General features: G+C 69.3%; 2 protein-coding genes across 3 annotated transcripts; one reads left to right on the forward strand and one right to left on the reverse strand.

The window, feature by feature from the left end:
• Positions 1-3: 3 nt before the first annotated feature.
• On the forward strand, positions 4-17,309 carry LOC147528395 (uncharacterized). Its single transcript, XM_086614816.1, has 16 exons — positions 4-21; positions 550-676; positions 1,178-1,282; positions 1,547-1,651; positions 1,961-3,072; positions 7,337-7,405; positions 7,560-7,793; positions 8,070-8,202; positions 9,917-10,055; positions 10,299-10,543; positions 11,705-11,851; positions 12,791-12,979; positions 14,175-14,328; positions 14,493-14,560; positions 15,287-15,391; positions 16,264-17,309. Exons 1-16 carry the CDS (start codon positions 4-6, stop codon positions 17,307-17,309), a joined length of 3,996 nt encoding a protein of 1,331 aa, XP_086470942.1.
• A 3,179-nt stretch (positions 17,310-20,488) lies between these two features.
• On the reverse strand, positions 20,489-26,000 carry LOC147528396 (zinc finger protein 212-like). Of its 2 annotated transcripts, none has more exons than XM_086615002.1 (5): positions 25,977-26,000; positions 25,471-25,866; positions 23,991-24,117; positions 22,255-22,368; positions 20,489-21,537 (listed from the first exon to the last, which is right to left on the reverse strand). In XM_086615002.1, the coding sequence occupies exons 1-5, from the start codon at positions 25,998-26,000 to the stop codon at positions 20,489-20,491; spliced, it is 1,710 nt and encodes a 569-aa protein (XP_086471128.1). The 2 variants fall into 2 exon arrangements, with proteins under 2 accessions (XP_086471128.1, XP_086471127.1); XM_086615001.1 differs by having other exon boundaries at positions 22,249-22,368.
• Between the last annotated feature and the right edge of the window lie 615 nt (positions 26,001-26,615).

A 26,615-nucleotide genomic window follows, 5' to 3' on the forward strand; every position in this document is an offset into this window, starting at 1 on the left:
GCCATGGCGGGGCCGGCGCAGGTAGGAGCCGCCCCGGGGGGCCCCGCCGCCGCCATGGCGGCTGCGTCCCGCGTCCCCCTCCGCGCGCCACGGCACCCCTGCCCGTCGCGCCCGGTGTCCCCCAGGCACCGCCGGTGGGATGCGGGGGGTCGTTCCCCGGGGATCCGTAATTCCCACCCCGCCGGGCACGGCGCCTCCAGCGCCGCTGCGACCCGCGCGGTTCGGCGGCTCTGCCCGGGGGTGGAGGTGGCCCCGGGAAAACAGACCCCTGGCGAAGCCCTGGGTGACCGTGGCATGAGCATGGCATGACCGCGGTGTGACCGTGGCATGACCGTGGTGTGACTGTGGCGTGACCACAATGTGACCATGTGCGACCAGGGCGTGATCGTGGTGTGACCATGGCATGACTGTGGCATGACTGCAGTGTGACCATGTCTGACAGCGGCGTGACCGTGGTGTGACTGCGGCGTGACCATGTGTGACCGTGGTGTGACTGTGGCGTGATCACAGTGTGACCATGTGTGACCGTGCCACGATGTTGTGCGGCAGGAACCAGTGACCTTCGCGGACGTGGCGGTGTACCTGAGCCGCGCCGAGTGGGAGGCCATGGCGGCGCGGCAGAGGGAGCTGTACTGCAGCGTCATGCAGGACACCTACGGACTCCTGGCATCTCTGGGTAAATCCGCCGGTTTGCCGGGGGCGGCACGGGCACGGCGGGGCAGGGGGCAGCGCTGTGCTGCCAGAGGGGCCGATTGGCATCAGCTGACTCCTGCTCTGAGCGTCTGTGGCCGCGGCGAGCTCAGTGCCGGACCAACGCGTCCTGGTGAGCCACAGGGCAGCGGATCCGCCAGCGCTCCCCGAACCAGCGCGGCGCCTCCGGAGGAGCTGCCTGCTGCCAGCAGGACGGGATGGAGATCTCCAATCCCCGGGGCGGGCAGCAGATGGTGCCCGCTGGGAAGCACCGTCGGCAGAGCGGGGAGCCGGTTCCCGTCCTCCCGTCAGGGCTCTGCCCTCTCCTGCCAAATAAATCCGTCGCCAGCGGTGGTGCCGGTGTCTCTTTTCCGTGTTTTGGTGGTGTTTCTGCCGGAGCTCCTGCCCTCGGCATGCCACGGGGCAGATCTCCGTATTCCCCCGGTCCGGTCCCGGTGGGAACGGCGCCCTCTGCTCTGCCCTGCAGGTTACCCGGGCCCCAAACCCGACATCTTGTGCCGGCTGGAGCACGGGGAGGAGCCGTGGGTCTGTGCACCACCGAGCCCGGCGAGCTGGGACCGGCGTTCTCCAGGTGAGCAGGAACCATCCGGCGCCTGCAGGAGCACCCGCCACGGCAGGGAGTGGTGCCACGTTCCTCCGGAGCCGTGACTGGCGTGTCCCAGGGTCCTCTCCCGCCCAGATCCCTCCCCTTCTCCCGCCCTTGTTTGGCCACCTCGGCATGGGGCCGGGGCGCTCCGGCCGCCAGTGGGGGCTGGGGCTCCCTGCCGCGGCCCCGGCCGGCGCCGCCGAGGAGATCCCGTTGCCAGGAGGTGACATCTGGCCGGTTTCCCTGCAGGACACGCCAGGAACGGCCGCTGTCTGGAGGAGCCGCCCTCGGGCTGGTGGCCCGGTGCCGGTGGGCGCCATGTGCCAGAGGAGGAGACGCCAAGCCCCTGCCCAGGTGAGTCCTCGTCCTCCTCCTCGTCCTCCTCCTCGTCCTCCTCCTCGTCCTCCTCCTCGTCCTCCTCCTCCTTTTCCTCCTCCTCGTCCTCATCCTCCTCCTCCTCCTCGTTCTCCTCCTCCTCGTTTCCTGCCCGCCCAGGCAGAGATCCGGGATGCGGACCCCGGTGGCCTTGGAACTGGGGAGAACGGGTTTTCCTTACTGGACACCAGCGCTTCCTCCGTCCCTCCAGCACGGCCTCCCTCTCCCTGTCCCATTACGATGCCCGGCCGGGAAGAAGGCAACCTCTTCCCGACGCTCTCTCTGCAGGAGGACGGTGCGGGCACTGGCGTCTCCGGTCCCGACGGCTGCTGAGCAAGCTGACGCGTGCTGGGGGCGGCAGTGAGGCGCCACCGCCAACGGCTGGCGGAGTAGCGGGGCCGGCAGGAAGCCAAGTGCCGGCACGGGCAGTCCAGCCCGGGAAGGACGGAGAAGCTGAGGACAAATCGGGGGGCACAGCAACCGTAGTCCGGACCGGCACGTTCCCACCTCATCCAGTGGCGGAACGGCAGGATGAAAGGGCGGCTCCTCGGGAGCGTGGTGGTGCCGCGGAGGGCAGTGCCCAGCGGAACTGGTGCACTCTGAGACGAGTGGCGGTTTGCCAGGAAAACGGGACGCTGCTGGTCACGCCGAGCGAGGTGGTTCGGAGGGACCATTGTTACTGCGCGCCGCATCTGTGTCCGCCGGGAGAGCACAGCTACTGCCGGCACCTCCGGGTTCGCGTCTCGGCGCTCGGGGACCACGGGTACTGCCGGGTGCGAGGGATCCCCCAGTGGGACAGAGCAAATAACGCCGCTGGGCTCACCGGCACGGCTCGGGCCGCGTTCCGCAGGAAATCCAGGATGGTGAAGCGGAAATCCCGCGTGGCGCGGATCATCAGGAACGCCAAGCGCATCCTGTGGCACTACAGGCCGTGGCTCAACAAGAGGGAGTTCCCTCGGGGCCTCCCCGGCACCTGTGGCGATCCGGCTCCCACCGTCCCTGCTCCGGCAGGAGACGACCCCATGGAGGGAATGTGTGGGGCATTTTCTCCGGGAGGACAGGACTCTGTGCCCACCCCGGTGTCGACGTCGGAGCCATGTTGCGCCTCCACGGCACCTTCGGAACCGGCGGCTGCGCTGCCGCCCTCAGCCGCAGCCGCGGAGGCGAGGAGGGAAGCGGCGCGCCCGGAGGCGTCCGTGCCCCGAGAGGCGGGGAGGGTGTGGCTGGTCCGGAGCCTCGGCGCTCAGCGGGACGCCAAAGGAGCCACCGGTGCCACTGCCGGTGCCGTGTTGCTGCACGACGCCTACAGAATGGTGATGCGGACAGTCGACCGCGTGCTGGGCTCCGTGTGCCACCACCTTGACCAGGGCAGCTGTGCCCGACGCGCGGATCTGTGGCCCGTTGGCATCCGGATCGACAGCTGATGGGCAGCAGCGGGCCGGGAGTGCCGTGCCACGCCAGCGCTCGGGACCCTCTTCCCTACGGCAAAACGTGCCGAAGCCGTCGGAGAGCAGAGACGCCATGTCGGGCGCGCGGTGGCAGATGAGTGGGGATAAAACTCGGTGTGTGGCGCCCGTGGGGAAGCCGGGATTGTCTGGGAGGCGTCGGTGACGCGAAGGATCGGTGTGGATAAAAGATGGGAGCGTGGGAATGCAGCGAGCGGGGAAGGACGGGCTGCCGCGGGCGCGCGGGCACCACTTGGCGCCTTCTCTGCCGTCTTTCCCGTCTTCTCCTTAAACTGTTTTGAATCCTTGTCCGTGTCATGCTCCGGCTGCCCGGCTGCGCCCATGCACGGAGGAGTGGCGGCTCGCCGGGCCCTGGTGGGGAGGGATCATCCGGAATCTTCCGGCGGCTGCGCTCGGCTGCCGGTAGCGCTCGGCGCTGCTGGATGCGGGCAGCGTGCCCGGCGTCCTGCATCGTCCTACTATGAATTTAGGCGGAGCGAGTGGGAATTTTTAGGGAACGTTGTTTTCCGAGGGGACTTTGCCGCTCCCGTAAGCGCCGGCGGGGAGGCGCGGCACGCCGCGGCGTTCTCCTCCCGAAATTACCGGGGGAAAAGCGCCGCTGGGCGCATCCCCGTGCCGGGGGCGGTGCTGCTGCTGCGGCAGACCGGGCCCCGACCGGGCGACGCTCCCGGGATCCGACCGCTGGCGGTGCCGGGACGCCGGAGGCGGCGCCATCCTGCCCGAACGGCGCCGCGCCGAGCGGCCAACATGGCGTCGGAGCCGGAGCCGCTGCGCCCACCGGGGCGTCGCGGGGCCCCGTTACCGCCCGGGCCGTGCGGGGGGAGGGGGATGGGCACCGCCTCCCCTCCCCCACCCGCCGGGCCCCGCCCCTCCCCCCTCCCCGCCGCGGCGGGGGCGGGGCGGCAGCGCGGCCCAATGGCGGAGCGCCGCGCGGGTCACGTGGGGAAAGCGCCGCACCAATCACAAGGCCCGAGCGCGGCACAAAATGGCGCCGCCGGTGCGAGCAGCCAATCGCGCGGCCGGCGGGCGTCACGTGGGGCGGGGGAAAGGGAGGAGGCGCGAGGGGGGTTCTGGGACAGCGGCGACGACTTCCGGGTGACGGGGGCGAGCCGCGCTGCGGGAGGCGGGGTTTTCCGCCGGAAGTGCGCGGCGAGGGCACGCCCCTTCCGCGGTTTCCATGGTGACGCGCGACGCCGGAATGGCGCCGTTACGGCCGGCCCCCGGCCGCGGGGTGGCGGAGCCGCCTACGGTGCCACGGCTGGTGCCAGGCGGTGCCCGGGGGGTCCTGCCCGCCTACCCCGGGCGCTCGGGCAGCGCCGCCGCTCCGCGGCCCGGATCCGGGCGGTTTTTCCTCCACCTGGGCTGGAAACGGCAGGAGCCGGCGTGGAACGGTGTAAAACGGTGTAAAACGGTGTAACGGTCAGTGCCGAACCCGCCGTGCCGCGGGCGCGTGACGTGAAGAGGGGAGATTCCGATGGGATCTGAGGGAGAAATTCTTCCCTCTGAGGGTGGTGAGGCACTGGCACAGGTTGCCCAGAGAAGCTGTGGCTGCCCCATCCCTGGCAGTGTTCAAGGCCAGGTTGGATGGGGCTTTGAGCACCCTGGTGTAGTGGAGGGTGTCCCTGCCCATGGCAGGGGGGTTGGAACTGGATGGTCTGTGAGGTCCCTTCCAACTCGAACCAGTCTGGGATTCTGGGATTCTGTAATTACGATGCTGACTGACGTCAGGGTTTCCCAGCGGACGGCGTTCCCTGGTTCTTCCCAAAGCTTTCTGGTTTTGAGCCTCACTCCCAGTTTGACTCCCACCCAGGACGGCCGTTTTTTTCAGGACAGCTTCCACAGGGAGTGGGACTGGACTATCCGTACGGTTCCCTCCCCCCGGAGACGTTCCCTGATTCCGCGATTCCCCTGAACATTCCCTGATGAATCTCACGCCGTCTCTGGGCACCTCCGCAGCTGGGAACCCCCGGCGGCACCGTCTGGCGGCCCGTGGTGCCGCGGTGGCCCTGGCGGTGCCGCGGTGGGGTGTTCCCTGCGTGCCAACGAGGCGACCGCGTCCCTCCGCTCATCGTTGCTCCGCCCCGTCGTGGAGATCAGCTGTTCATCCCACACCCTGACCGTAAATATTTATGGGAAATCCAGGAGCCGGGGAGCACCGGGCTGGGAAAACCTGGCTGCGGTCACCCAGCTGCTCCATGTGAGCCGAAACTCAACGTCACCCACTGGGAGGAGGTGCGCGCGGTGCCCTCCTGGGGCTGCACCACATGGAGGAACATCCTTCAGCACAGAGAATGGCTCCAGGCCGGCACAAGCGCCGCGGGACGATGTCCGGGATGGCGGGATGCTCCCCTGGAGCTTGGGAAGCGGAGAGATGGGCGCAGGTCGCGGCGTTCCATGTGTCTCCGAACAAACTCACACATCCGTGTGCTCGTGCCAGCGGAGCCGGGGTGTGCCGGGAGGCTGCGCGGGGCGGGATCCCGGCAGCGCCCGGCGGCTCCGATGGGATCGCAGTGAAGGAGGAACTGGCCGTGGGGGAAGTTCTCCGGAGCGTCGGTGGCTTCTCCGTATCTCGAAGCCCGCGGACAGGGGCTGGGCCTCCCTTAGCCGGGCGCAGCCGTTACGGCCGCGGGATTCCATGGATCGACTCTGGAAGGAGCTTCCAGCCTCTCCTGGATTTTGGCTAAAGCGGCGCACGAGCCGTAAAATCCCCGATTCCGAGGCAGCCGAACACGCTGCAGCCGCCTTTGCGTCAGAGCCGGGATGGTTTTCCTGAGAATCCCGGAATCTCTGGGGTCCCGGTGAGACCTCCAGGCTCGGGGGTTTTCCTGGCTTATTCCCACAGTGCTGCCGGTGTTTCTGGCCGGTCCCTCTGGGTGACCACTTCGTGGGATTTCCGGGGGATTTTGGTAAAGACACAGTTCCTGAGGATCCTGCGGCTCCCATCTGTGCTTCCTCCGGAATTCCATCTCCCTCCCGTTGCGTCGGGTGAGTCGTTCTCTCGGCTCATCCCTGGCAGTTCCCGGTGCTGGCGCTGCTCTTCACTCTCCCGCGCCGTTCACGTCCCGGCGCTGGCGAGCATGGCGCGGTTTTTTGGGAAGCTCGGGGCTCCCCTGGCACCTGGAGCTGCCCCAAGACCCCGGTGTTTGGTACTGGGATTGCTGATGGGATGAAGAGGTGGGAGAGGAAGAGGAGGAGCCCCAAGACCAAGCTCCGGCCGGCCACGGTGGGCAGCTGGACAGTGTCCCGGCGCCCCGGAGCAGCCTGTGCCGCTGACATCAGGGGCCAAGGTCCAGGCAGGAGGGCACACGGCAGCGCCGGCACAGCCCGAGCCGGGCGGCCGTTCCCCCACGCGGCGCCATGAGGCTGTGGCTGCTCTGCGGCCTCGTCGCCGCCCTGGCCCTCGTGGCCGCCGCCGGAGCCGACCGCGGCGACTCGAGGAAGGTTGTGCCGGGGAGAGAGGTTGGTCGTGGGCGGAATAACGGGGCTGGGAGAGGGGGGACTGCGGGGAGAGCACCACCGGGAGGGGAAACCCCCCCGGCACGGCACGAATCTGGCACTGTGCGATGCCAACCTCGTACCCCCGGCTTGGTCCCCAGGAGACACCGGCTGCTCCGTCACCACCGCCCTGCGCCGAGCCCCCTGTGCAGGGGACAAATCCCGGGAAAGCAGCTTTTCCACCCTCTGTGCTCCCTGTGCCGCGCCGGGTGCCGGCGGGGCCGAGGTCGGGCCGAACCCTTCACCCTGAGGGCTGATGCCACGGGGATGCCGCGCTCTGCCAGCGTCCCAGGGGCCTTGGGGGGTGGCAAGGGGCTGAGCAGCGGAGCAGGGAGCCGGTGGCGGACACGGGTGCCCGCGGGGCACCGGGGGCTGCGCCGTGCCGCGGGGAAAGGCCGGGATAGGAAGGAGGGTGGGAGCACGTCGTTGCCAAACCACGACCGGGATTGGTGCCTGAGCCGGGACGGAGCGGGTGAAGCTGGGGATGGGCCGGGCACCACCGGGTGCGGCAGGAATCCTGTCCCTGTGCCGGGGCAGCAGCGGAAGGCGGCTGGGCGGCCATTTCCCCCTCGCTGCCCGGAGCGCTCCCTGCCCGCACCGTGCCGCCCGCGCTCCCGTCGCCCAGCCCAGGCCTGGGGTCTGCCAAAGCGGCACCGGGCAGCAGCGGCTCCGGCAGAGCCGGTAACGACCCTCTCATCCGCAGGGGACAAGCGGTGGAGGCCGGCGCCGGCCCCACAGACCGTGCTCCGGGTGCTTCTCCGTGCTGAGCGAGGTGAGTGGGCAGCGCCAGGACGCGGCCACACCGAGGCGGGTGCCACGGGCACCGGGGGAAGTGGGGTGTGGGGAGAGGAGGAAACTCGGTGCCGCCGACTCCGCGGTGTCGCCCCACTGGTGCCACCGCTCCTGCCCCACGTCTCTCCCCGCAGGAGTCGCGGTCCGTGCCCTGGCGTGCCAGCGAGGACGATGAGCTCCAGCCGGGCAGGCGGGTGCGTACGGAGCCAGCGGCGGAGGGCGGAAGGTCTGAAAGTGCCACGACGCGCCAGGCGGTGCCAGCCCCGGCCATGTGCCCCCCCGGGGACAGGTGCCCGGGGCCTGGCGTGACGCTGCGCTCGCTCCCGCAGGACAGAGCCAAGAGGGAGAACAAGGCACCGGCTCAGCCCGTGAGACGCCCCCGGTGACGTCCCGCTGCCGCAACGGGTAACGGCGGAGCCGCGGCGGGATCCCCAGCCGCGTCCGCTGGGCAGCAGCGAGACCCGGGCACCGGCACAGGGACCCCCCCGCAGCCCCCGCCGTGTCTTGCGGGAGGTGCTGAACGCCCAGGTGCCGTGGTGAGATGCGGTGCCGGCAGCCGGGCACAGCCCCGCGCCGGGAAAGAGCCGGGTCCCGGCCGCCCCCTCCCAGCCCTGAGGCAGCCGGGGGGGTCTGCACCCCCCCAGGGCACCATCGAGCCCGTGCCCCTGCGCGTCCCCCCCCCGCTGCCCACCCTGTGCACCCCCAAAATGCTTCTCGGGGAACTTCCCCTGCGCTTTGCCAAAGCACCGAATAAAGGCAGCGAGCCGGAGGGAGCGGGTACGGTTTGGGGGGGCAGACGTGGTGGGTGACGCGTTGGCATCCGTCCGCGCCGATGAGCGCCACGTGCCTGGCCGGGAGCGCGGCACGGGCCGGGTTGCTGCCGGTTGGGAAGGGCTGAGCCGCGGGATGCCGCAGTGCCGGTAGCAGCCTGCCCAGCCCGTCCCCTGCCCACCACATGCCCCGCGCTCTGGGGACTGGCCCGACTGAGCTGCATGGCACTTCCCAGCCCTCCCCGGCACGCGCCGGGGCCACCGGAGGAGATGGCAGCGGCGTCACCATCAGTGTTGGATGCAGAGATCGGGGCGGGAGCACCGCGGGCCCCATCTCGTTGGCAAAGCGGAGCTGCCAAAGGGCAGCGGCCGTGCCGGGGCGGTGGGGCCACGCGGTTGGTGGGCACTGTCGGTCTGCAGGGGAGCTGGGGCTGGTGGGAGAGCTGGTGCCACCGGCATTGTGGGCTGCAGGAAGACAACGGTGTCAGTGCCCGGCTGGCACCGGGTCCCACACGTGTCCCCAGCCCTGGGGACCGAGGGGCTGCTCTGACCGCCGGGTCGCGGCGACGCTGGGGTCCAGCCATTGCTCTGCTCTGCACCGTGGGGGACGTGCCCACGGGGTCATCCCTGCACGGTGCCACAGCCTGCAGCCGCTGGCACCAACCCTCCAGCAGGAGAGGGGCCACAAGCGGCACCGAGCCCCCACCACCTCCGCTGGTGCCACCCACTGGCAGGAGAGGGGCCACGGCTCCCAGATGCCAGATCCCTCCTGCTGCCGCCGCGGAGACCAGAGACTGGACACCAGCCCTGCCATGCCATGCCAGGCCGTGCCATGCCAGGCCATGCCATGCCATGCTGCAATGTGCCATGCTGTGCCATGTCATGCTGTGCCATGTCGTGGCACGTGCTCGATGCGATGCTGTGCCTTGGCATGCTGCACAGTTCAGTGCCGTGCCAAGGCATGGGCATCGTGCTGTGCCGTGCTGTGCCATGCCAGCACAGGACCCCTGGGCCAGGGCTGCCCACCTCGAGGTTGTGGCTGGTGCCCTGCTCCTGGTGCCCCGCTCCCAGTTCCCTGCTCCTGGTTCCTGGCGGAGCTTGGCCGGAGCTGCCGCCCTCCATGCCCCCAACTGGGCAGTGCCTGTGCCGGGGCTTCCTCCGACCCCTGGGCAGGTCCCGCGGGGCTGAGGGGTGCGGGAGGCCTTGGCACTGGGGGGTGGCACGGAGAGTCCGTCGGGGGCTGTGGGGATGGCCTCGGGGGCACCGGGGGTCCGGGACAGTCAGTGGGCTGTGGGGGTGGGCGGCACCGGGGGTTCAGTGGCACTGGGGAGTCAGTGACACCGGGGGGGTCGGTGGCACCAGATGGGTTGGTGGCACCGGGTGGGTTGGTGGCACCGAGGGTGGATGGCACCAGGGGTTGAGTGACACCGGGGGGTGGGTGGCACTGGGGAGTCGGTGGCACCGGGGGTTGAGCGACAGCGGGGCGTCAGTGGCACCAGGGGCTGGGTGGCACCGGGATGGCGGTGGCACCTCGGGTCGGTGACACTGGGGGGTGGGTGGCACCGGGGAGTCGTTGGCACCGGGGGGTCCGGGCCCGCCCCGCGTTCCCGCCCCGCGTTCCCGCCCCGCGTTCCCGCCCCGCGTTCCCGCCCCGCGTTCCCGCCCCGCGTTCCCGCCCGCGTTCCCGCCCCGCGTTCCCGCCGCCTCCTCCCGCCCGCCAGGGGGCGCCCTCCCCCGCCAGGCCCCGCCCCCGCGCACGGCGCCCCCTGGCGGCCCGGCGGGCGGCGCTGCCCGACGGCGCGCGGGGCCGGTGGCGGCGGCGGCGGAGGCGGCGCCATGTCCCGCCGGGGCCCCGCTCAGGTGAGGGCCGCGCCGGGGCCCCGGGATCCCACCGGCCGCAGCGGCCCCGCCGCTCGGGGGAGCGGGGAACGGGGGGGAGCCCGGGGGGTGGCGGTCCCGGGAGCGGCGGGGCGGGCGGGGGGGGGGGGTCCCTCGGGGGTGTCGGTGCGGGGGATGGGGGGGGGGTCCCGGGGGGCGCGCGGACCCCGCAGCCCTTCGGCCGCGCCGGGGCTGGCCCCTCACCGCCCCCCACCCCCCCCCCAGGGCCCCCCCCCGGCGCGGGGCGGCGGAGCCGCGGCAGCTGCGGGAGCTGCGGAGCCGCACGGAGCGGGCGGAGCGGCGGCTGTCGGCCTGCGAGCGGCTGGTGGGGCAGCTGGGCACCAGCCTGGGCGGGCTCCTGCGCGACCACGGGCACCTGCGCCAGCGCCTGGACGCCGTGGAGAGCCTCCTGCGGAACAGGAACTTCTGGATCCTGCGGCTGCCCCCCGGCTCCCGGGCGAGGTGCCAAGGTAACGGCGCGGCACGGCCCGGCAGCACCGCTGGCACCGCCGCCGTGGCTGCGGAGGGGCTTCGGATGGGCCGGAGCGGTGGTGGCAGAGGGGCCGGGCGGCCGAGCACCGGCTGGTCCCGGCCGTGCCGCTCGCAAGCCCCGATCCGGCTGGGCACCAGTTCCGGATGTGCTGCTCACAAGCCCCGATCTGGCCGGGCACCAGTTCCAGACGTGCCACTCACAAGCCCCAATCCGGCCAGGCACTGGTCCCAAACATGCTGCTCATAAGCCCCGATCCGGCCGGGCACCGGTCCCGGACGTGGCACTCACAAGCCCCGATCCGACCGGGCACCGGTCCCGGACGTGGCACTCACAAGCCCCGATCCGACCGGGCACCGGTCCCGGACGTGGCACTCACAAGCCCCGATCCGGCCGGGCACCGGTCCCGGACGTGCCGCTCACAAGCCCCGATCCGGCCGGGCACCGGTCCTGGACGTGCCGCTCGCAAGCCCCGATCCGGCCGGGCACCGGTCCTGGACGTGCCGCTCACAAGCCCCAATCCAGCCGGGCACCGGTCCCAGACGTGGCACTCACAAGCCCCGATCCGGCCGGGCACCGGTCCTGGACGTGCCGCTCGCAAGCCCCGATCCGGCCGGGCACCGGTCCTGGACGTGCCGCTCACAAGCCCCAATCCAGCCGGGCACCGGTCCCAGACGTGGCACTCACAAGCCCCGATCCGACCGGGCACCGGTCCTGGACGTGCCGCTCACAAGCCCCGATCCAACCGGGCACCGGTCCCAGACGTGGCACTCACAAGCCCCGATCCGACCGGGCACCGGTCCCGGACGTGGCACTCACAAGCCCCGATCCGACTGGGCACCGGTCCCGGACGTGGCACTCACAAGCCCCGATCCGACCGGGGCACCGGTCCTGAACATGCCGCTCACAAGCCCCGATCCGGCCGGGCACCGGTCCCAGACGTGGCACTCACAAGCCCCGATCCGACCGGGCACCGGTCCTGGACGTGCCGCTCACAAGCCCCGATCCAACCGGGCACCGGTCCCGGACGTGCCGCTCACAAGCCCCGATCCGGCCGGGCACACCCCGATCCGGCACCCGGAGCCACGCGCCGGCTGCACGCAGGCGGCGGCATCACCGAACCGTGCCAGGAGTCATGGAGCGCGATTGCCGTGGTTGCAGGTGCCGGTGACGTTCGACGACGTTTCGGTGTACTTCAACGAGCAGGAGTGGGAGCGGCTGGAGCGCTGGCAGAAGGACCTGTACCGCGCCGTGATGAGGGGCAACTACGAGACGCTGGTCTCCCTGGGTAAGGCACAGGCTCCGCGCCTCCGGAGGGGCACCCCTGGCGCTGCCCGCCGCAGCCCGACCAGCGGGCACGTTCCGTGGGGCCGGAAGCCCGTGGGTGGCAGAACCCTCCCGCGCGGCCAGCCCTGCGTGCGTTCCCTCCTCCCCGCCTGCACGGTGATAAACCACCCGAGGGACATCCGCAGGAAATAATCCGTGTAAATATTCCACGTGGAGTAAATAACCCGGGTGAGGTGCTGCTCCCGGTGCCCACGGCTGCGGATTCCAGGGTCAGGGAAGCGCCGTCACCTTCCGGCACAGTTCAGGAATTGTCTGGGTCAGGGTTGGTGACTGCACCCTGAAGCAGTTCCGTGTTTTCTGTCCGAGCCACAGGGACGTTTCCCTGTGCCGGAAAGGAACCGGCTTCACCGCGCTCGGTCCTCCTGCGGACTCCCGCCGTGTTCCGGGCTGATCTGGGCTGCAGGAATTCCCACCAAAAGCTGTTTCCTGGGCATGACGGGCAGCGTGCCGCCCTGTGCCGCCGCTCTCCGTAACGCCCTGGAGCAGCAGAACAAACCTGCTCCTCCCGCGCTCCGCAGGCATCTCCACGGAGCGGGAAGTTCTCCGTCCTGCTGCCGCGACGGCGGCTCCGTAGAATCGCTCCTCGGGTCGCTGCTGGGGTCGGAACGGGAGGAGAACGTTCCCGACAAACCCTGTCCCTCCTTGCTGAGGTTTTGGTTCGGGTTCTGCTGCCGGGTCCTCTCCGGCTGTGCCCGCGGTGGGTCCTGCCTCCGTGCCCAGGGAGCCGCTCCGCCGCCCCGGGCACGGCACGGGAGAGGGGTTGGCGTCTGTGGTGCCCGCGGGCACGGGGTCTGGGGGAGCAGGGTCCCTGTGGGAGCTGGGCAGCAGGGAGGTGCAGGCAGTCCCTAACAGAGCACCCTGTCCTCCGCCCCGGGAGCAGACTACGCCGTGTCCAAGCCAGAGATCCTGGTGCGGATGGAGAGGGATGAGGAGCTCTGCGTGCCGGACGGTCCGAAGCCGCCGCAGACACACGTCGGAGACAGTCAGGAGCCCCCGCAGACACCAGGAGAGACGGGCGAGGTGGAAGAGGCGTTGGGAGAGGAGGACGTCCCCGTGGAAGCTGCCGCAGGTACGTTGGGCGGGTGTCGGGAGGAGGCGGCGGTTCTCACCGCGCCGTTGTCGGGAGATGTCCCAGCGGTGTCCGTGGTAGGAACCAGCTGCTCCGCGGGTCTGTTCCCTGTATCGACCGAGCCTCCACGGAGCACCTGGAGTCCTTCTTCCAAGAGGAATGTTTGTGCTTGGTCAGATGAATCCCGTGGTGGAAAACAGACAGCGCCTGTCAGGAGGGGTTGGGATGGAGTCCGGAGTGGTGGGACGGGCCTCTCGTGGCCCCTTGCAGCCCCGTTGCGGTGCCGTTCGGCAATCCTGCCTCGCCGGGCTGCCGGCAGGAGCCCTCCGGCTGCCCTACGGCCGTGGGGAGAGAGGAGATGTGGTGGGAAGTGAGGAACCCGGGAACCTGCACTGGGAGGAGGAGGAGGAGGCTGGAGCAGCTCTGCTCGTGCTGGGGGGAGCAGAAGCGTTGGCAGAGCCTGGGCATGGCATGGGAGAGGCGGAGAAACCAGTTGTCAAGAGCAGGAAGGCTGGGAAAGAAAGGTGGGGGATGCTGGGAAGGACAGAGGCAAGAGGAGAACCGTGTGGGCAGAGCCGTGATCCGGAGCTCCTGGCTGCAGGAGCCGGGGGCTGGGGGCTAAAGAAGCCCCAGGAGGGGCTGGGTGGGCATTGGGCGGGCAGAGGGCAGGATGGGCGCTGCCCCTCGGGTAACGTCGCCCAGAAACGATCGAGCCCCACAGGTGTCTCTGGGGGGTGGTTTGCCAAGGGCTCCCGGGAAGAGAGGAGAAGGACGGTGCGCAGAGGGTCTCCCTCCCCGCTGAGGTTTCGGTTCGGGTTCTGCTGTTGGGTCATAGAATCCCGGAATCCCAGAACGGTTTGGGTTGGAAGGGACCTCACAGACCATCCAGTTCCAACCCCCCTGCCATGGGCAGGGACACCCTCCACTACACCAGGGTGCCCAAAGCCCCATCCAGCCTGGATGAGTTGGGTCCTCCCTGTGCTCGAGCTCCGGCTGTGCCCACGGTGGGTCCTGCCTCCGCGCCCAGGGAGCCGCTCCGCCGCTCCGGGCAGGGCACGGGAGAGGGGTTGGCGTCTGTGGTGCCCGCGGGCACGGGGTCTGGGGGAGCAGGGTCCCTGTGGGAGCTGGGCAGCAGGAAGGTGCAGGCAGTCCCTAACAGAGCACCCTGTCCTCTGCTCCTCCGCCCCGGCAGCAGACCACGCCGAGTCCAGGCCTGACGTCCTGACCCACACCGAGGGCGATGAAGAGCTCTGCGTCCCAGAGGGTCCGAAGCCCCCACGGACACGCGTCCCAGACAGTCAGAATCCCCCACGGACACATGTCCCAGACAGTCCAAAGCCCCCACGGACATGCGTCCCAGACAGTCAGAATCCCCCACAGATACATGTCCCAGACAGTCAGAATCCCCCACGGACACGCATCCCAGACAGTCCGAAGCCCCCACGGACACGCGTCCCAGACAGTCAGAAGCCCCACGGACACGCGTCCGAGACACTCGTAAGTCTCCACGGACACGAGAAAAGATGGACCAGAAGGAAGAGGTTTTGGGAAAAGATCAAGTCCCCACAGAAGCTGACCCAGGTGAGTTCCGTGGGTGCCAGGAGGACATGCTTCCCCAGGGTGCTCCTGTCCCAGCTCCCTCAGGAGGTCTCCTCTCCTAGCGGTGTCCATGGGAGAGGGCACGGCATGGCACCGTGCTCTAGGGAAACACTGCCAGGGAAAAGCAGAAGCCGTGGGGCGCGTTGCCGAGGTGCTGCTGGGGAGCTGGACGGGGTTTGAGGGCCCGAACACACGGCAGTGTGGGAAGAGAACGTGGAGCGTTGGTGGGGAGGGTTTGGGAGGGGTGAGGTGGCTCTGCAGAGGTGGCAGCATGCAGCTGTTCCTCCCAGCCCCTCTGCTTTTGGTCCTGGTGTGCGGCTTCACTCCAGTTCCTTCTAACATCTCACAAGCTTTCCACAGAACCCGAATCATTTAGGTTGGAAAAGACCTTTAAAACCATCGAGTCCCACAGTTAACCCCACACTGCCCGGTCCAGCACTGCCCACGTCCCTCAGCACCACATCCACACGGCTTTTAAACACCTCCAGGGATGGTGACGCCACCACTGCCCTGGGCAGCCTGTCCCAGTGCTCAACAACCCTTTTGGGGAAGAAATTTTTCCTCCTATCCAACCTAAACCTCCCCTGGCACAACTTCTAGTGGCTTCTCAAGCCGCAGCTCCTCTGGCTCTCCTGCCCGCTGCTGACAGCATCACGCCAAGGCAGGAAGGTGCCAGCTCCCCGCTCTAAACCTGCTCTTTGCAAACAGAACTCCCCATCCTGGTGATGAACGTCACGTCCCTGGGTGCACGGAAAGAGGAGCCGTGTCGGGACGGTGGGCCTGGGACGGAGCCGGCAGCGGAGCCCAACACCGGTGAGTGACCCGGCGCGGGGGAGACCCGGGGCTCTGCAGGCAGGAGGCAGCTCCCAGCTCGCTGGCGTGCTGGGAATGGGGAGGAAGACGGGGGTTTCAGGCCTCTCCTTCATCACCGAGCGATGGTGCCGGGCCCTTCAGCCCGGTTGGGGTTCCTTCCGTCAGCGGCGGGGGCAACGCTTCCGTCTCCCGGCTCTGCTGCCTTACGGTGGAGCTGGCCTTGAGCCCCGGTGGCCGGATGCTTCCCATGGCACAGCCCTCTCCTCCGTGCCGGGAGCAGGGGGGTGGGAGGGGGGCGCTGCCATCGGCAGACGCCCTCCGGTCTGGTGCCGGAGCTTTGCCGAGCTAACGCGTGGAGCGCTTTCCCCTCCCGGGGACTCGGAGCCCGTTTCTGGTGTGCCACGTTAACTGGCACGGCTGGACGGGCTGGTGTCAGCGGCGGTGCCGAGAGCTCGCCGCAGCCCTCGGCGTGGCACAGCCCTCACCGGAGCTCGGCAGAAGCAAAGAGCCCGGCAGCGCCGCGCGCCGTCGCTCTGCAGTGGCTTTTGTTTCCGGCTGCATCTCGTGGCCATCGTCGGTGTCGTGGCTTTGGAGGTGGATCCCTTCGTGCCACCGGTGCCGACGGCGCTGCAGCAGACCGCAGCCCGGTTCTTCCTGGGAGCAAAAGCTCTGCTCCCTCCCAGACCACACTGGGCTGCTCCGGGCGCGCGGGCAGGACGCCGTGGTGGCACCTGCACCTTTCCGAACCGCGTCCTGGGATTTACTGGTAGCTCCTTTACGGCTAAAAGCCTGCCCGGTGCTTTGGGAATTAACCGTGACCCGCGTTTTTCCTGGGAGTGGGAATGACCGGTGCCTGCGTTGTACCGTTTCAGAGGAACGCCGTCCAACGGAAACCGGAACGGCGCGGGAAGGGGCTTCCCCTGACAACGCCACGGTGAAGGAAGAGGAGCCCGAGGCGCTGCCAGAGGCTCCTGCCGCCTCTCCCGGCGCGGAGATGCCCAAGTGCCCCAAGAGCGAGCCGGCCAAGGCCAGGAGCAAGAAGAAGCCGAGCCGGTGCGCGAGCAGCAGCCTGCTGATGGGCGACTGCCGGCGCGGCTGCGTGCGGGAGTGGTGGCACCCCTGCACCGAGTGCGGGAAGCGCTTCCGCCTGAAGATCAACCTCATCATCCACCAGCGCAGCCACGCCAAAGAGGGGCCCTACGAGTGCGCCGTGTGCGAGATCAGCTTCGCCGACAAACGCCACCTGGACCTTCACCAGAGCATCCACGTGAAGGACAGGGCCTTCGGGGCCAAGGTCTGGGGGAACGTCCACCCGGAGCTGCGGATCCGGCCCAGGAGGAAGCTCTGCGGGGGGACGTTCTGCGGCGGTGCCCACGGCCTGGGCGGTGGGACGTGCGCCGGGGGGGCCTGGCTGGGCCAGACCAAGGAGGAGCCGGACAGAGGGAGCCTGTCCGGCGCCTGCTTCTCCCGGCAGCAGAGCCCGAAATCCGTCCGGAAGCCCGTGCTGAAGTGCAGCTTTTGCAAGAAGATCCTCTCCTGCCCCTTCTCGCTGCAGCGGCACCTGCGGACGCACTCGCAGGAGCGGCCGTACCGCTGCGCCGCCTGCCAGAAGCGCTTCACCCGCCGCACCCACCTCTCGCGCCACCAGAAGATCCACGACCGCCAGAACGCCCTGGCCGCGCTCCGGCAGCCCGCCGGCGTGCCGGCGTCCCAGCAGCCCCAGCCGCAGCGAGCCGCGCCGGCGCCGGCGGCCGAGGGAAGCGGTCGCCCCGCGGCCGCCAACGCGCTCCCGGTGGGTCCCGCGCGGCTCCGACCGGCGGATCAGGACTGCCGCGTCCTGGGCTGGGGCGGCAGAGCCGTGCAGCCCGTGGTCAGGCTGGGAAACCGGGCGACGCTTTCGGCGGCGACGGAGAAGTGACAGCGGGAGAGACTGGAGCTGCTCCCGGCCCCGGAGAGACGCCGTGAGCGTTGGATTTGCACATGGAGGGGCGCCGGCGCTGCGAGCCGTCTGTCCACCGGGTTTTCGGAACTTTCCTGGATTTAGGAGGAATCCGAAGCTTGGCTGCCACCACCACAGCAGGTTATGGAACCTCCGGCGATCCCAAACACTTGGCTGCGCCGCGGGCTCCCGTGCCTGCTGGCCGACGCGCGGTTTTTCCCAAGCTGACCTTCCCGGGAGGTTCCCACATGTCTCCTGCTGCCCGGCGAGAGGAATCGCCGGCAGCGGCTGAGCCCACCCACCGCTCGGCGCCGGAGCCGACCCCTCACCTTCCGAAACACAGTTCCACGGTGCAGAGGATGCAGAGGAGGGGACCAAGCCGGTGAGCCAGCGGGATGCCCACGGAGCTCTTCCTTTCACCCACCAAGTTCCTGGACCAAGACGCCGGATGAAGAGAGCGCGGCATCTCCGAGAGCCCCTCGTGTCCTGGCCATGCCCGTCCCACAGCCCACCCCGGCGCGGAAATCCGCCAGGGCGGCAACACCCACCACGCTTTCCGCTTGCCAGGGTGCCGCGGGCGTTGCCGAGGTGCCGGGCTCAGCCCGTGGGAGCCACCAACACCCCGAGAGTGAATTCCCTCAGGACCAGCCTGCACAGACGGAGTCACTTTAGAAGCACTTCACGGGTGAGACTGGGGCGACGCCGCAGCGGACCCCGGCGCCGGGACCCCTCCACCGGCGCTACCGTGCCGGCGCCGCTCCGCTCGGCCCCGCTGCTGCAGGAAGCTCCCGCTCTCCGGACCGTCTCCTTCAGTCTCCTGCGACATCCCACCGTGACTAACCCTACGGAAGACTGTTCTGGTAGCTACCTCAAACGGCTCGTGGCACGACGCCTGCCCGGAGGCAGCCGGAGCCCGGGAAGGGATGAGAGCCGGGGACGCGGCTCCGGCATCCCCAGGAATCGCCGGGACTGCGCGTGTCCGCGGCCGGAGCCCCACGTGCGTCACCGAGAGAGACTCGGTCCCGGCGGCATCGCCGCGCAGACCCAACGGAGCCGCTGTCAGACTCTTGAGTTTAGTTTTTTTTGGGATTTGGTTTTCTGTTTTCATGGAGTTGTTTGACGTCATCATTCGACGTCACTAGGTCTGTCCCGCCCCGGGCAGGCAGCCTGGCTTTTTTGTTGGATTTTTTCATTCCTGGTCCCTCGGCTGCAGGGGCGGCTGCTGTGGGCACCGAGGAAACCACTGTGCCACATTCGGTGGAATCCTTGGCACCGAGCGGTGCCCGGCCACCTCCCTGCCCTGCGGGAGGGACGGTGGCGGCGGAGCGGCACCCCGGGGGCACACATGACATCCCACTGCTCCTCCGGGCCGGGTTCTCCCTCGATTCCTGTCCCCTGGGATGGCAGAGGGTGCCTGGAGCGTGACGGTGGCAGACAGGTCGGCCCCGTGGTGCCGCCGATGCCTTATGGTTGCGCGGTGACGGCGGGTCCGGCAGTGAGCCGTGCTCCGGCGCGGCACAGGCTGTACTGACTGAGCCGCTTCTCCCTGCCCGCATAGAGATTCCCAGTGAGCCCCAGTTGATCCCGCTGACACCAGATGAGTCAGCTGGTGCAATGGCATTGCCAGCGGGCAACACCTTCAGGGCCGGCGTGGGTGGCATGGGGGGGGCCGGCCTTTCCTGGTGGCCACCGCCGCGGCGTGGGTGTTTCTTCTGAAGCTGCTGTGAGCGGGACCAGCGATTCCTGGGAAACCCCAACTCCTCTTCTCAGGCTACGGAACCAATAAAGGATTTTTCCGTAGATCCGCCTGGTTTTCGGGGGGCCGAGCTGGCGCTGCGGCGCACTGCCGGGGAAGCAGGAACACGGATCGGCGCTGGGGGGGGCCACGGGGGTCGCTGCCGGTGCCTCCCTCACCCCCTTCGGCGCGAGGCGGCCGGCTGGGACCCCCAGGAATGTGCCAAGGGTGTGGGGAGCCCGTGCCCAGCCTCCGCTCCCTCCTGCCACTCCGGAGAGCCCCCAAACCGCCTCTGCGGCCATGCAGGGGGGCGCTCTGGCCCTTCGCTGCCTCACTGGATGCCCCCCAGTACATCCCAGTCCCTCCTCCCGGGGCAGCCCAGGCTCCCCCCAGCTCCTGCCCCACACCGCACCGCTGGCACTTGCCATGGCTGCTGAAGCAGCAGCATCCCTGGGGTGCTGTCACCCACCGCCATCCCCAGTGTGTCCCCCGAGATGTCACCGTCACCCCGGGTACCCCCGGGGCATCCCCTGGCATTGTCCCCCACACGCCCCGAGGGTGTCACCGTCACCCCGGGGCCAAATGGAGGGGCACGAGCTCTGCCTGCACCCCGCAGTGCCGCTGCCACCTCCCTGGGTGCTCGGACTCCGGTTTGCGTTACCGGCGAGGACTCACCCCCGCGGGCCGGGCTCTTCCCCGTGCGGAGCAGAGACCCCCCCCCCCGTGCCACCACCGGCGATGGGCTGCAGCGGGTGATGGTGGGGCGGCTGCCCGGGCCGTGCCCAGTGGGAGCCGCGTGCCCAGCTGCACCCCTGGGCATTCACCTGCTCTGAATTACAACTTGGGATCCGCGTACCCACCGCTCCCTTTGCCGGCGGAGGCGGCGCGGTGCCGGCACCCCCCTCGCCCGCCCCTCGCCGACACCCCGGCACGCAACAGGAGCCCACGTCAGCCCACTCTTTTATCCGAGTCTCTTCCCGGCTCGGCCGGTGACCCCGGCCGCTGCCCGGCCGCGACAGCCCCTTCCCGGGCCACCGGCCGCCACCACGGCGCCACCGCCGCGCCGGTAGTGTCCAAATAACCCTGAGTTCAACCGCGCCGCCATGCCCGACCTGCCAAATTCCCGTTCTGCGGCACGACCTGGCTCGGCCCCGGCTGCCGAACCTCCGCCGCTGCCGCGGGGCCGGTCTCCACCTCCCACGCGTTTCCAGCACGTCAGCCTGGCTCCATCCTCCTCCTCCCGGAGATGCAGGCGGTGCGGGGCCCCACGGCGGTACGGAGAGCCCCGCAGTGGTGCCATGAGCCCCGCGGTGGTGCCACGAGCCCCGTGGCAGTGCCACACCAGCTGCCCGGTGTGCCCTGTCATCACAGGCTGCGGAGCAGCCTGGAGAAAGGCCGCCCCTTCCCTTCTCCAGCCCTCACGCTATGGATTATCCTGGGACAAAGCCTTGCAGGGGCTGGTCTCCTGGTTGCGGTTCGGCAAGCCGCCGGCAGGCGAGCCGGCGACGGCGTGGATCTTCTGGTGGTGGTTCAGAGACTGCCGGTGCCGGAAACTCTTGCTGCAGCCGTTGCACTGGAAGGGCCGCTGCTGGGTGTGCCGGCGCTGGTGCTCCTCCAGCGACGCTTTCTGCGGGAAGCTCTCCGTGCACTCGATGCAGCGGTAGAGCCGCTCGCCGGCGGCGCCGGCCCGCGCTGGCCGGCCCGTCCAGCCGCCCCGCAGCTGCGCGCCGTGGATGCGCTGGTGCTTCTGGAGGTGGTGCTTCTGGATGAAGCCCTTGCCGCAGGCGGGGCAGCGGTAGGGCCGCTCGCCGGTGTGGATCCGGTAGTGCTTGTTGAGGTTGGACTTCTCGTTGAAGCTCTTGCCGCAGGCGGGGCACTGGAAGGGCCGCTCGCCGGTGTGCAGCCGCTGGTGCCGCAGCAGCGCGGCGTGGTGGGCCAGGCTCTTCCCGCACGCCGCGCAGATGAAGGAGCCGTTGCTCTTCCTCGCCTGGCTCTGCTGCCGCGCCAGGAGGCTGCGCTTCAGCCGGACGCTCTTCCAGCCCGGCGGGAGCGCGCGGGGCTCTTCCTCGCCGGCGCCGGGACGGCGCTCCGCCGCGCCGGGCTGTGAAGAGGTCGCCTCTGTGGCGGTGTCTTCTCCCAGCGACATTCCCTGGGGCAGCGCGAAGGGCTGGGCTGTCCCCGCGCCCAGCGCCTGCTCTGCCGGGAAGGGCAAGCCCGGGGCAGGGTGAGCTTCCACCGGCACCACCACGGGCTTGAATTCGGGCTGGGCAGCCCCGTGTTGGCACAGCTCCCCCCAGCCCTCTCCTGCTGCCTTCTCGTCGCAGCCGGCGTGGCTCTCCCATGGCACCGGCTGCTCCTGGTTCAGGGGAAGCGCCTCTTCCAGTGGCACCGAGGGTGCCTGCGGCAGCGCCGGGATCTCCGATCCTTCCTCCTGGGGCTGCTGCTCCTCTGTCTTGATCACGATCTTCTCACCTGCTGGGAGACAGCGGCTCGTTCCCGGCACGGGAAGCTCTCCCGCGGCCCCGGCGCAGGAGCCGAGCTTCCCCTGCCGCGCGTCGGAGAGAGGAACCGGCAAACGCGCCGTCAGAAAGGGAATCGGAAGGGTTTTTTTCCCAGAGCAAAGCGGGAGAAGGACGCGTGGGGTGGAGGGGGCGCTGGCACACGCTGGGGGGTTATCTGGGGTCTTGTGGGATCTCAGGGACGTTCGACGGACCCGCAGTGCCGCGCTCCGACGGAAACCAAACCAGAGGAACCGCGAAGGCACAGCCGAGCCTGCGGAGTCCTCTGTCCTGGAAGGAACTTTGGCAGGAATGGCAGAGGTCAGGTGGGTGACGCCGGGGAAAGGATCAAAGCGAAACCTTCCAGGAGCAGGAGGGAGCGTCTGCGTGCGGGCACGGAGCCGCGGAGCCGCCCCCGCGCTAACCATGCCCCGGCTCGCCCCAACTTCCGCTCTTTTTGGCGAGGAGGCTCCTCCGGGCGTCACGATTTGGTCTTAAAGAGTTTTAAGGAGGCCCAAACCACGTATAGGTGACCCCGGGCAAGACAGGCAACGCTCCCTGCTGGGATGGGATGGACTCAGTGGGAGCAGCAGGGGCAGGCTCCGACCGCGACCGTGGCGCACCCGGCACAGCCCCTGCCTGGCACGGGCTCCTTCTCGGCTGCTGCGCGGCCGCTGGGACTCACCAGCGCCGAGGTGCCCCGACACCGCTCCCTTCTCCGGCACCTCGTGGATCCTCGTGCCAAAATCCTCCGCGTCTTCAGCCGGCGGCAGCAGAACGGCTTTGGAGCTGGCGTCGCCAGGCTCTGGGAAGCAGAAAGCAGCAGTACGAGCTGCTGGTGCCGGGGACCAGCACCAGCTCCCCCCAGTAACGGGCTGCTGGTGCCAGGGACCAGCACCAGCTCCCCCCAGTTACGGGCTGCTGGTGCCGGGGACCAGCACCAGCTCCCCCCAGTAACGGGCTGCTGGTGCTGGGGACCAGCACCAGCTCCCCCCAGTAACGGGCTGCTGGTGCCGGGGACCAGCACCAGCTTCCCCCAGTAACGGGCTGCTGGTGCCGGGGACTAGCACCAGCTCCCCCCGGTAACAAGCTGCTGGCACTTGGGACCAGCACCAGCTCCCCCCAGTTACAGGCTGCTGGCACTTGGGACCAGCACCAGCTCCCCCCAGTTACGGGCTGCTGGTGCCAGGGACCAGCACCAGCTCCCCCTAGTAACAGGCTGCTGGGGCCAGGGACCAGCACCAGCTCCCCCCAGTAACGGGCTGCTGGCACTTGGGACCAGCACCAGCTCCCCCCAGTAACGGGCTGCTGGTGCCAGGGACCAGCACCAGCTCCCCCTAGTAACAGGCTGCTGGGGCCAGGGACCAGCACCAGCTCCCCCCAGTAACGGGCTGCTGGTGCCAGGGACCAGCACCAGCTCCCCCCAGTAACGGGCTGCTGGTGCCAGGGACCAGTACCAGCTCCCCCTAGTAACGGGCTGCTGGTGCCAGGGACCAGCACCAGCTCCCCCCAGTAACGGGCTGCTGGTGCCGGGGACCAGCACCAGCTCCCCCCAGTAACGGGCTGCTGGTGCCGGGGACCAGCACCAGCTCCCTTGGTAACAAGCTGCTGGCACTTGGGACCAGCACCAGCTCCCCCCAGTAACAGGCTGCTGGCACTGGGGACCAGCACCAGCTCCCCCTGGTAACCAGCACCAGCTCCCCCCAGTAACGGGCTGCTCTGGTGCAGCGGGCACTGTGGGGTGCCCGTAGGGGCCTGGGGCTCCCAGGGCTGCGGCTCAGGTTTCCCAGGCCCATCAGAGCCAGCGGGCTGGTGCCACCCAAACCAGGCGAATGATTTTAGTGACCCCGGGAGGAAGCGGCTGTCGGGCGCTCATCATCCTTTAAATTCCAGCCAGAAATAATTAATGCTAAAATTTATGGCTGGCTGTAGCAAATCCCAACAGGGTGAGGTATGTACGGCTGGTGTCCTGGCAAAACACGGCGCAGGAACGCGGGCTGCAGGGCACACCATGGGCACGTCACCCGAAATCCCCACCACGTACTGCCCTGACCACCCGGGCAGGGCTCTCCTCTACTCCCGCAGATGCGGTGCCGAGTCCCGGGACTCCGGCAGATGCCCGCTCCTCCGGCAGAGCTCCTGCTCATGGGGCAAAGCCTCGCAGGGCTGAGAGAGCCAAATCCCGGCAGTGTCCGCGTGCCCCCACCAGCAGCGCTGCTGTTGGCAAGACGAGGGGCTCTTGGGATGCTCAGGGTGGGCACGCAGCACAGCTGTCACCCATAACTGGGGGGCACCGAACCCTAAATGAGTAAAGGCGTCGCCTCCACCCATTCTCCTCCAAAATCCCAGGCAGCGCCGCAGCCGTGAGCTGGATTCAGCCCAGGGGACGAGAACGTGCCTGGCACGTGAGCAGAGACTGATCCTCACCCAGAGAGCCCTCGGCCTCGTGATTCCCCTTCATGGTGATCCAGTAGAGCTCCTTCTGCCAGCTGGCCACGCTCCCCCACTCCTGCTCCGGCAAACTGGCCGCGTCCTCCTCGCACGCCGCCGGCACCTGAAACCGCAGGAGGCACCACCGTGGCACTTCCCCACCTCCTCCATGCCCCGCGCCCCACCGCTGCCCCAGGGACGCGGGGTACGGCAGCGTGGTCCGGCACTCGGACGGAAAGGAGCCGTGTCATGGCCTGAACTCAGGGATTGATGCTGGAACGGCCGCGTGAGGCTCACTTGTCTCCCCGCCGCCGCACAACCGGGACAGGTTCACAACCCTCTCTGGTTCCCGGAGCCACACCGGCAGCCGGCCGCCGGCGGGTGAGCCGTAACCCCGACACGGGAGCAGGACGGGAGGGAAGGCACCATGCCACCGGCAAGGTGACCAACAGGACCCCACAGAGCCGAAAATGCTCCTCAGGGGCCTGTGTGCTGCTCCCGCCTTTCACTGGCCACAGGGAAGAGCGGGAGGTCTCCGACTGCTGCCGCGGTGTGCCGGCTCGCCGGGCAGGGGCCGCATCCCCGCTGCTCGGTGCCGCTCCCCGCAAGAGCCAACGCCGCAGCTCACCAGCCGCACGGTCACCTTGGGCACATCCTCCCGACCTGGGGCCTGTCCCTGCTCCCCTGGGCACATCCCCGTTAGTTGGGGCACGTCCTCGTTAGCCGAGATTGATCCCCGTTACCTTGGGGACATCCCTCTTGGCTGGGGCTCATCTCCGTTTGTCACCTTGGGCATCTCCCTGTTACCTGGGGCTCATCCCAGTTACCTTGGGCACATTCCCATTAGCAGGGGCATGTCCCTGTTAGCTGGGGTTCATCACCATTACCTTGGGCACGTTCCCGTTAGTAGGGGCTTGCCCTGTTCATCACCGTGGGCATGTCCCCATTACCTGGGACTCATCCCTATTACCTTGGGCTCATCCTTGTTACTTTGGGCACATTCCCATTAGCAGGGGCATGTCCCTGTTAGCTGGGGCTCGTTCCCATTGCCTTGGCCATATTCCCATTACTCAGGGCTTGCCCCTGTTCGTCACCGTGGGCTTGTCCCCATTACCTGGGACTCATTTCCGTTACCTTGAGCTCATCCCCATTACCTGGGGCTTGTCCCCGTTACCCAGGACTTGTCCCCATTACCTGGGGCTCGTCCCCGTTACCTTGGGCTCATCCCTGTTACCTGGGACTTGTCCCTGTTACTCGGGGCATGTCCCCATTACCCTGGGCTCATCCCTGTTACTCGGGGCTCGTCCCCATTACTTGGGGCTCGTCCCCGTTAACCCGGGGCTCATCCCCGTTACCCGGAACTCGTCTCTGTTAACCCAGGGCTCATCCCCACTACTCGGGACTCGTCCCTGTTACCTTGGGCTCGCCCCCGTTAACCCGGAACTCGCCCCCGTTACCCGGGGCTCGCCCCCGTTACCTTGGGCTCGTCCCCGTCGGGGCCCGGGCCGGCCCCGGTGGCCCCGCGGTGCTGCAGCTGCCGCTCGACGTGCTGCAGGCGCCGCGCGTTGTCCCGCAGCAGCGCTCCCAGCGCGGCCCAGCGCCGCTCCAGCCGCCGCCCCAGTTCCACCAGCGCCGCCTCCAGCCCCGACACCGTCTGCTCCGCCGCCGCCGCTCGCCCCTCCAGGCTCAGCAGCCGCAGCGCCTGCGCCTCCACCTTCCGCTCCACCGCCTGCACCGCCGCCGCCACGGTCCACAGCGACATCTCGGGCACCGCCGCCGGCTTCTCCGCGACGGGGCCGCCGCCGGGCACGGGCCCGGGGCCGGGGGGCTGCGGCGGGAGCGGCTGCCACGCCTCGGGCCGCCACTCGGGCTGCTGCTGCGGGGAGGAGAGGGGCGGTGAGCGGCGGCCCCGGGCCGTGTCGCCCGTTCCCCTCCCGCCCCGTCGGGCCCGGTGCCCGCCGCCCGCCGCCCGGTGCCCGGTACCTGCGCGGGGCCCCAGCGGGCCATGGCCGCTCGCGCCGCCGCCGCCGCCGTGCCACAGCGCCCACTGGCGGCCGCCCGCCGCGCCGCTCCGGTGCCCCCGGGGCCCGGCGGGACCCGGACCCATCCCCGTGCCCCATCCCCATCCCCGTCCCCACATCGGGACCGCGGCTCCCACCCGGTACTCCAGCCCGCCATCCCCAGCGCCAGGCGATCGCCCTCCCCATCATTCCCAGTATTCCCCCATCATTCCCGGTATTCCCCCATCAATCCCGGTATTCCCCCATCATTCCCGGTATTCTCGAGACCCCCCCGCCCAACCACAGCGGTCCCCGGGCCCCGGCGCCAGAGGAAACCACGTTCAGCCGCGGGAACCATCCCGGTTTCTACAGCATCTATTGGCGCGCTCCCGAAAAGGGACGGATCCTCCACTGCCGCGGCACCCGCTCCCGCCATCCCACCCGCCACACCGGGGCTTGGCAACCAGGAGCGTCCCGCCGCGCACCGAGGGCTCTCCGCGGGCAGGGCCAGGCACCCTCCGTCCCCGCGGCCGGGCAGGAGGAGCCGGGAGACGCTGCCCGTGCTCCAGCCTTCGTCCGACCCGCGCACGTCCGTAGCCAAGGAGGGCAAGAGAAGGTTCTT

Source organism: Tauraco erythrolophus, chromosome 7 (assembly GCF_009769465.1).
Source record: "Tauraco erythrolophus isolate bTauEry1 chromosome 7, bTauEry1.pri, whole genome shotgun sequence".
Classification (NCBI taxonomy): domain Eukaryota; kingdom Metazoa; phylum Chordata; class Aves; order Musophagiformes; family Musophagidae; genus Tauraco; species Tauraco erythrolophus.

What these genes read in the sequence shown, in the direction of transcription:
- LOC147528395 (XM_086614816.1), top strand. An exon ending in GACGCGCGGATCTGTGGCCC is followed by an intron (nt 3,073 to 7,336) that starts GTTGGCATCCGG and finishes TCTCATCCGCAG; the next exon opens with GGGACAAGCGGTGGAGGCCG. An exon ending in CGAGACGCTGGTCTCCCTGG is followed by an intron (nt 11,852 to 12,790) that starts GTAAGGCACAGG and finishes CCCCGGGAGCAG; the next exon opens with ACTACGCCGTGTCCAAGCCA.
- LOC147528396 (XM_086615001.1), bottom strand. Translation starts at nt 26,000, where the DNA reads ATGGCCCGCTGGGGCCCCGCGCAG. An exon ending in CCCGCTGGGGCCCCGCGCAG is followed by an intron (nt 25,867 to 25,976) that starts GTACCGGGCACC and finishes TCCCCGCAGCAG; the next exon opens with CAGCCCGAGTGGCGGCCCGA. An exon ending in CGAGGCCGAGGGCTCTCTGG is followed by an intron (nt 22,369 to 23,990) that starts GTGAGGATCAGT and finishes TCTGCTTCCCAG; the next exon opens with AGCCTGGCGACGCCAGCTCC.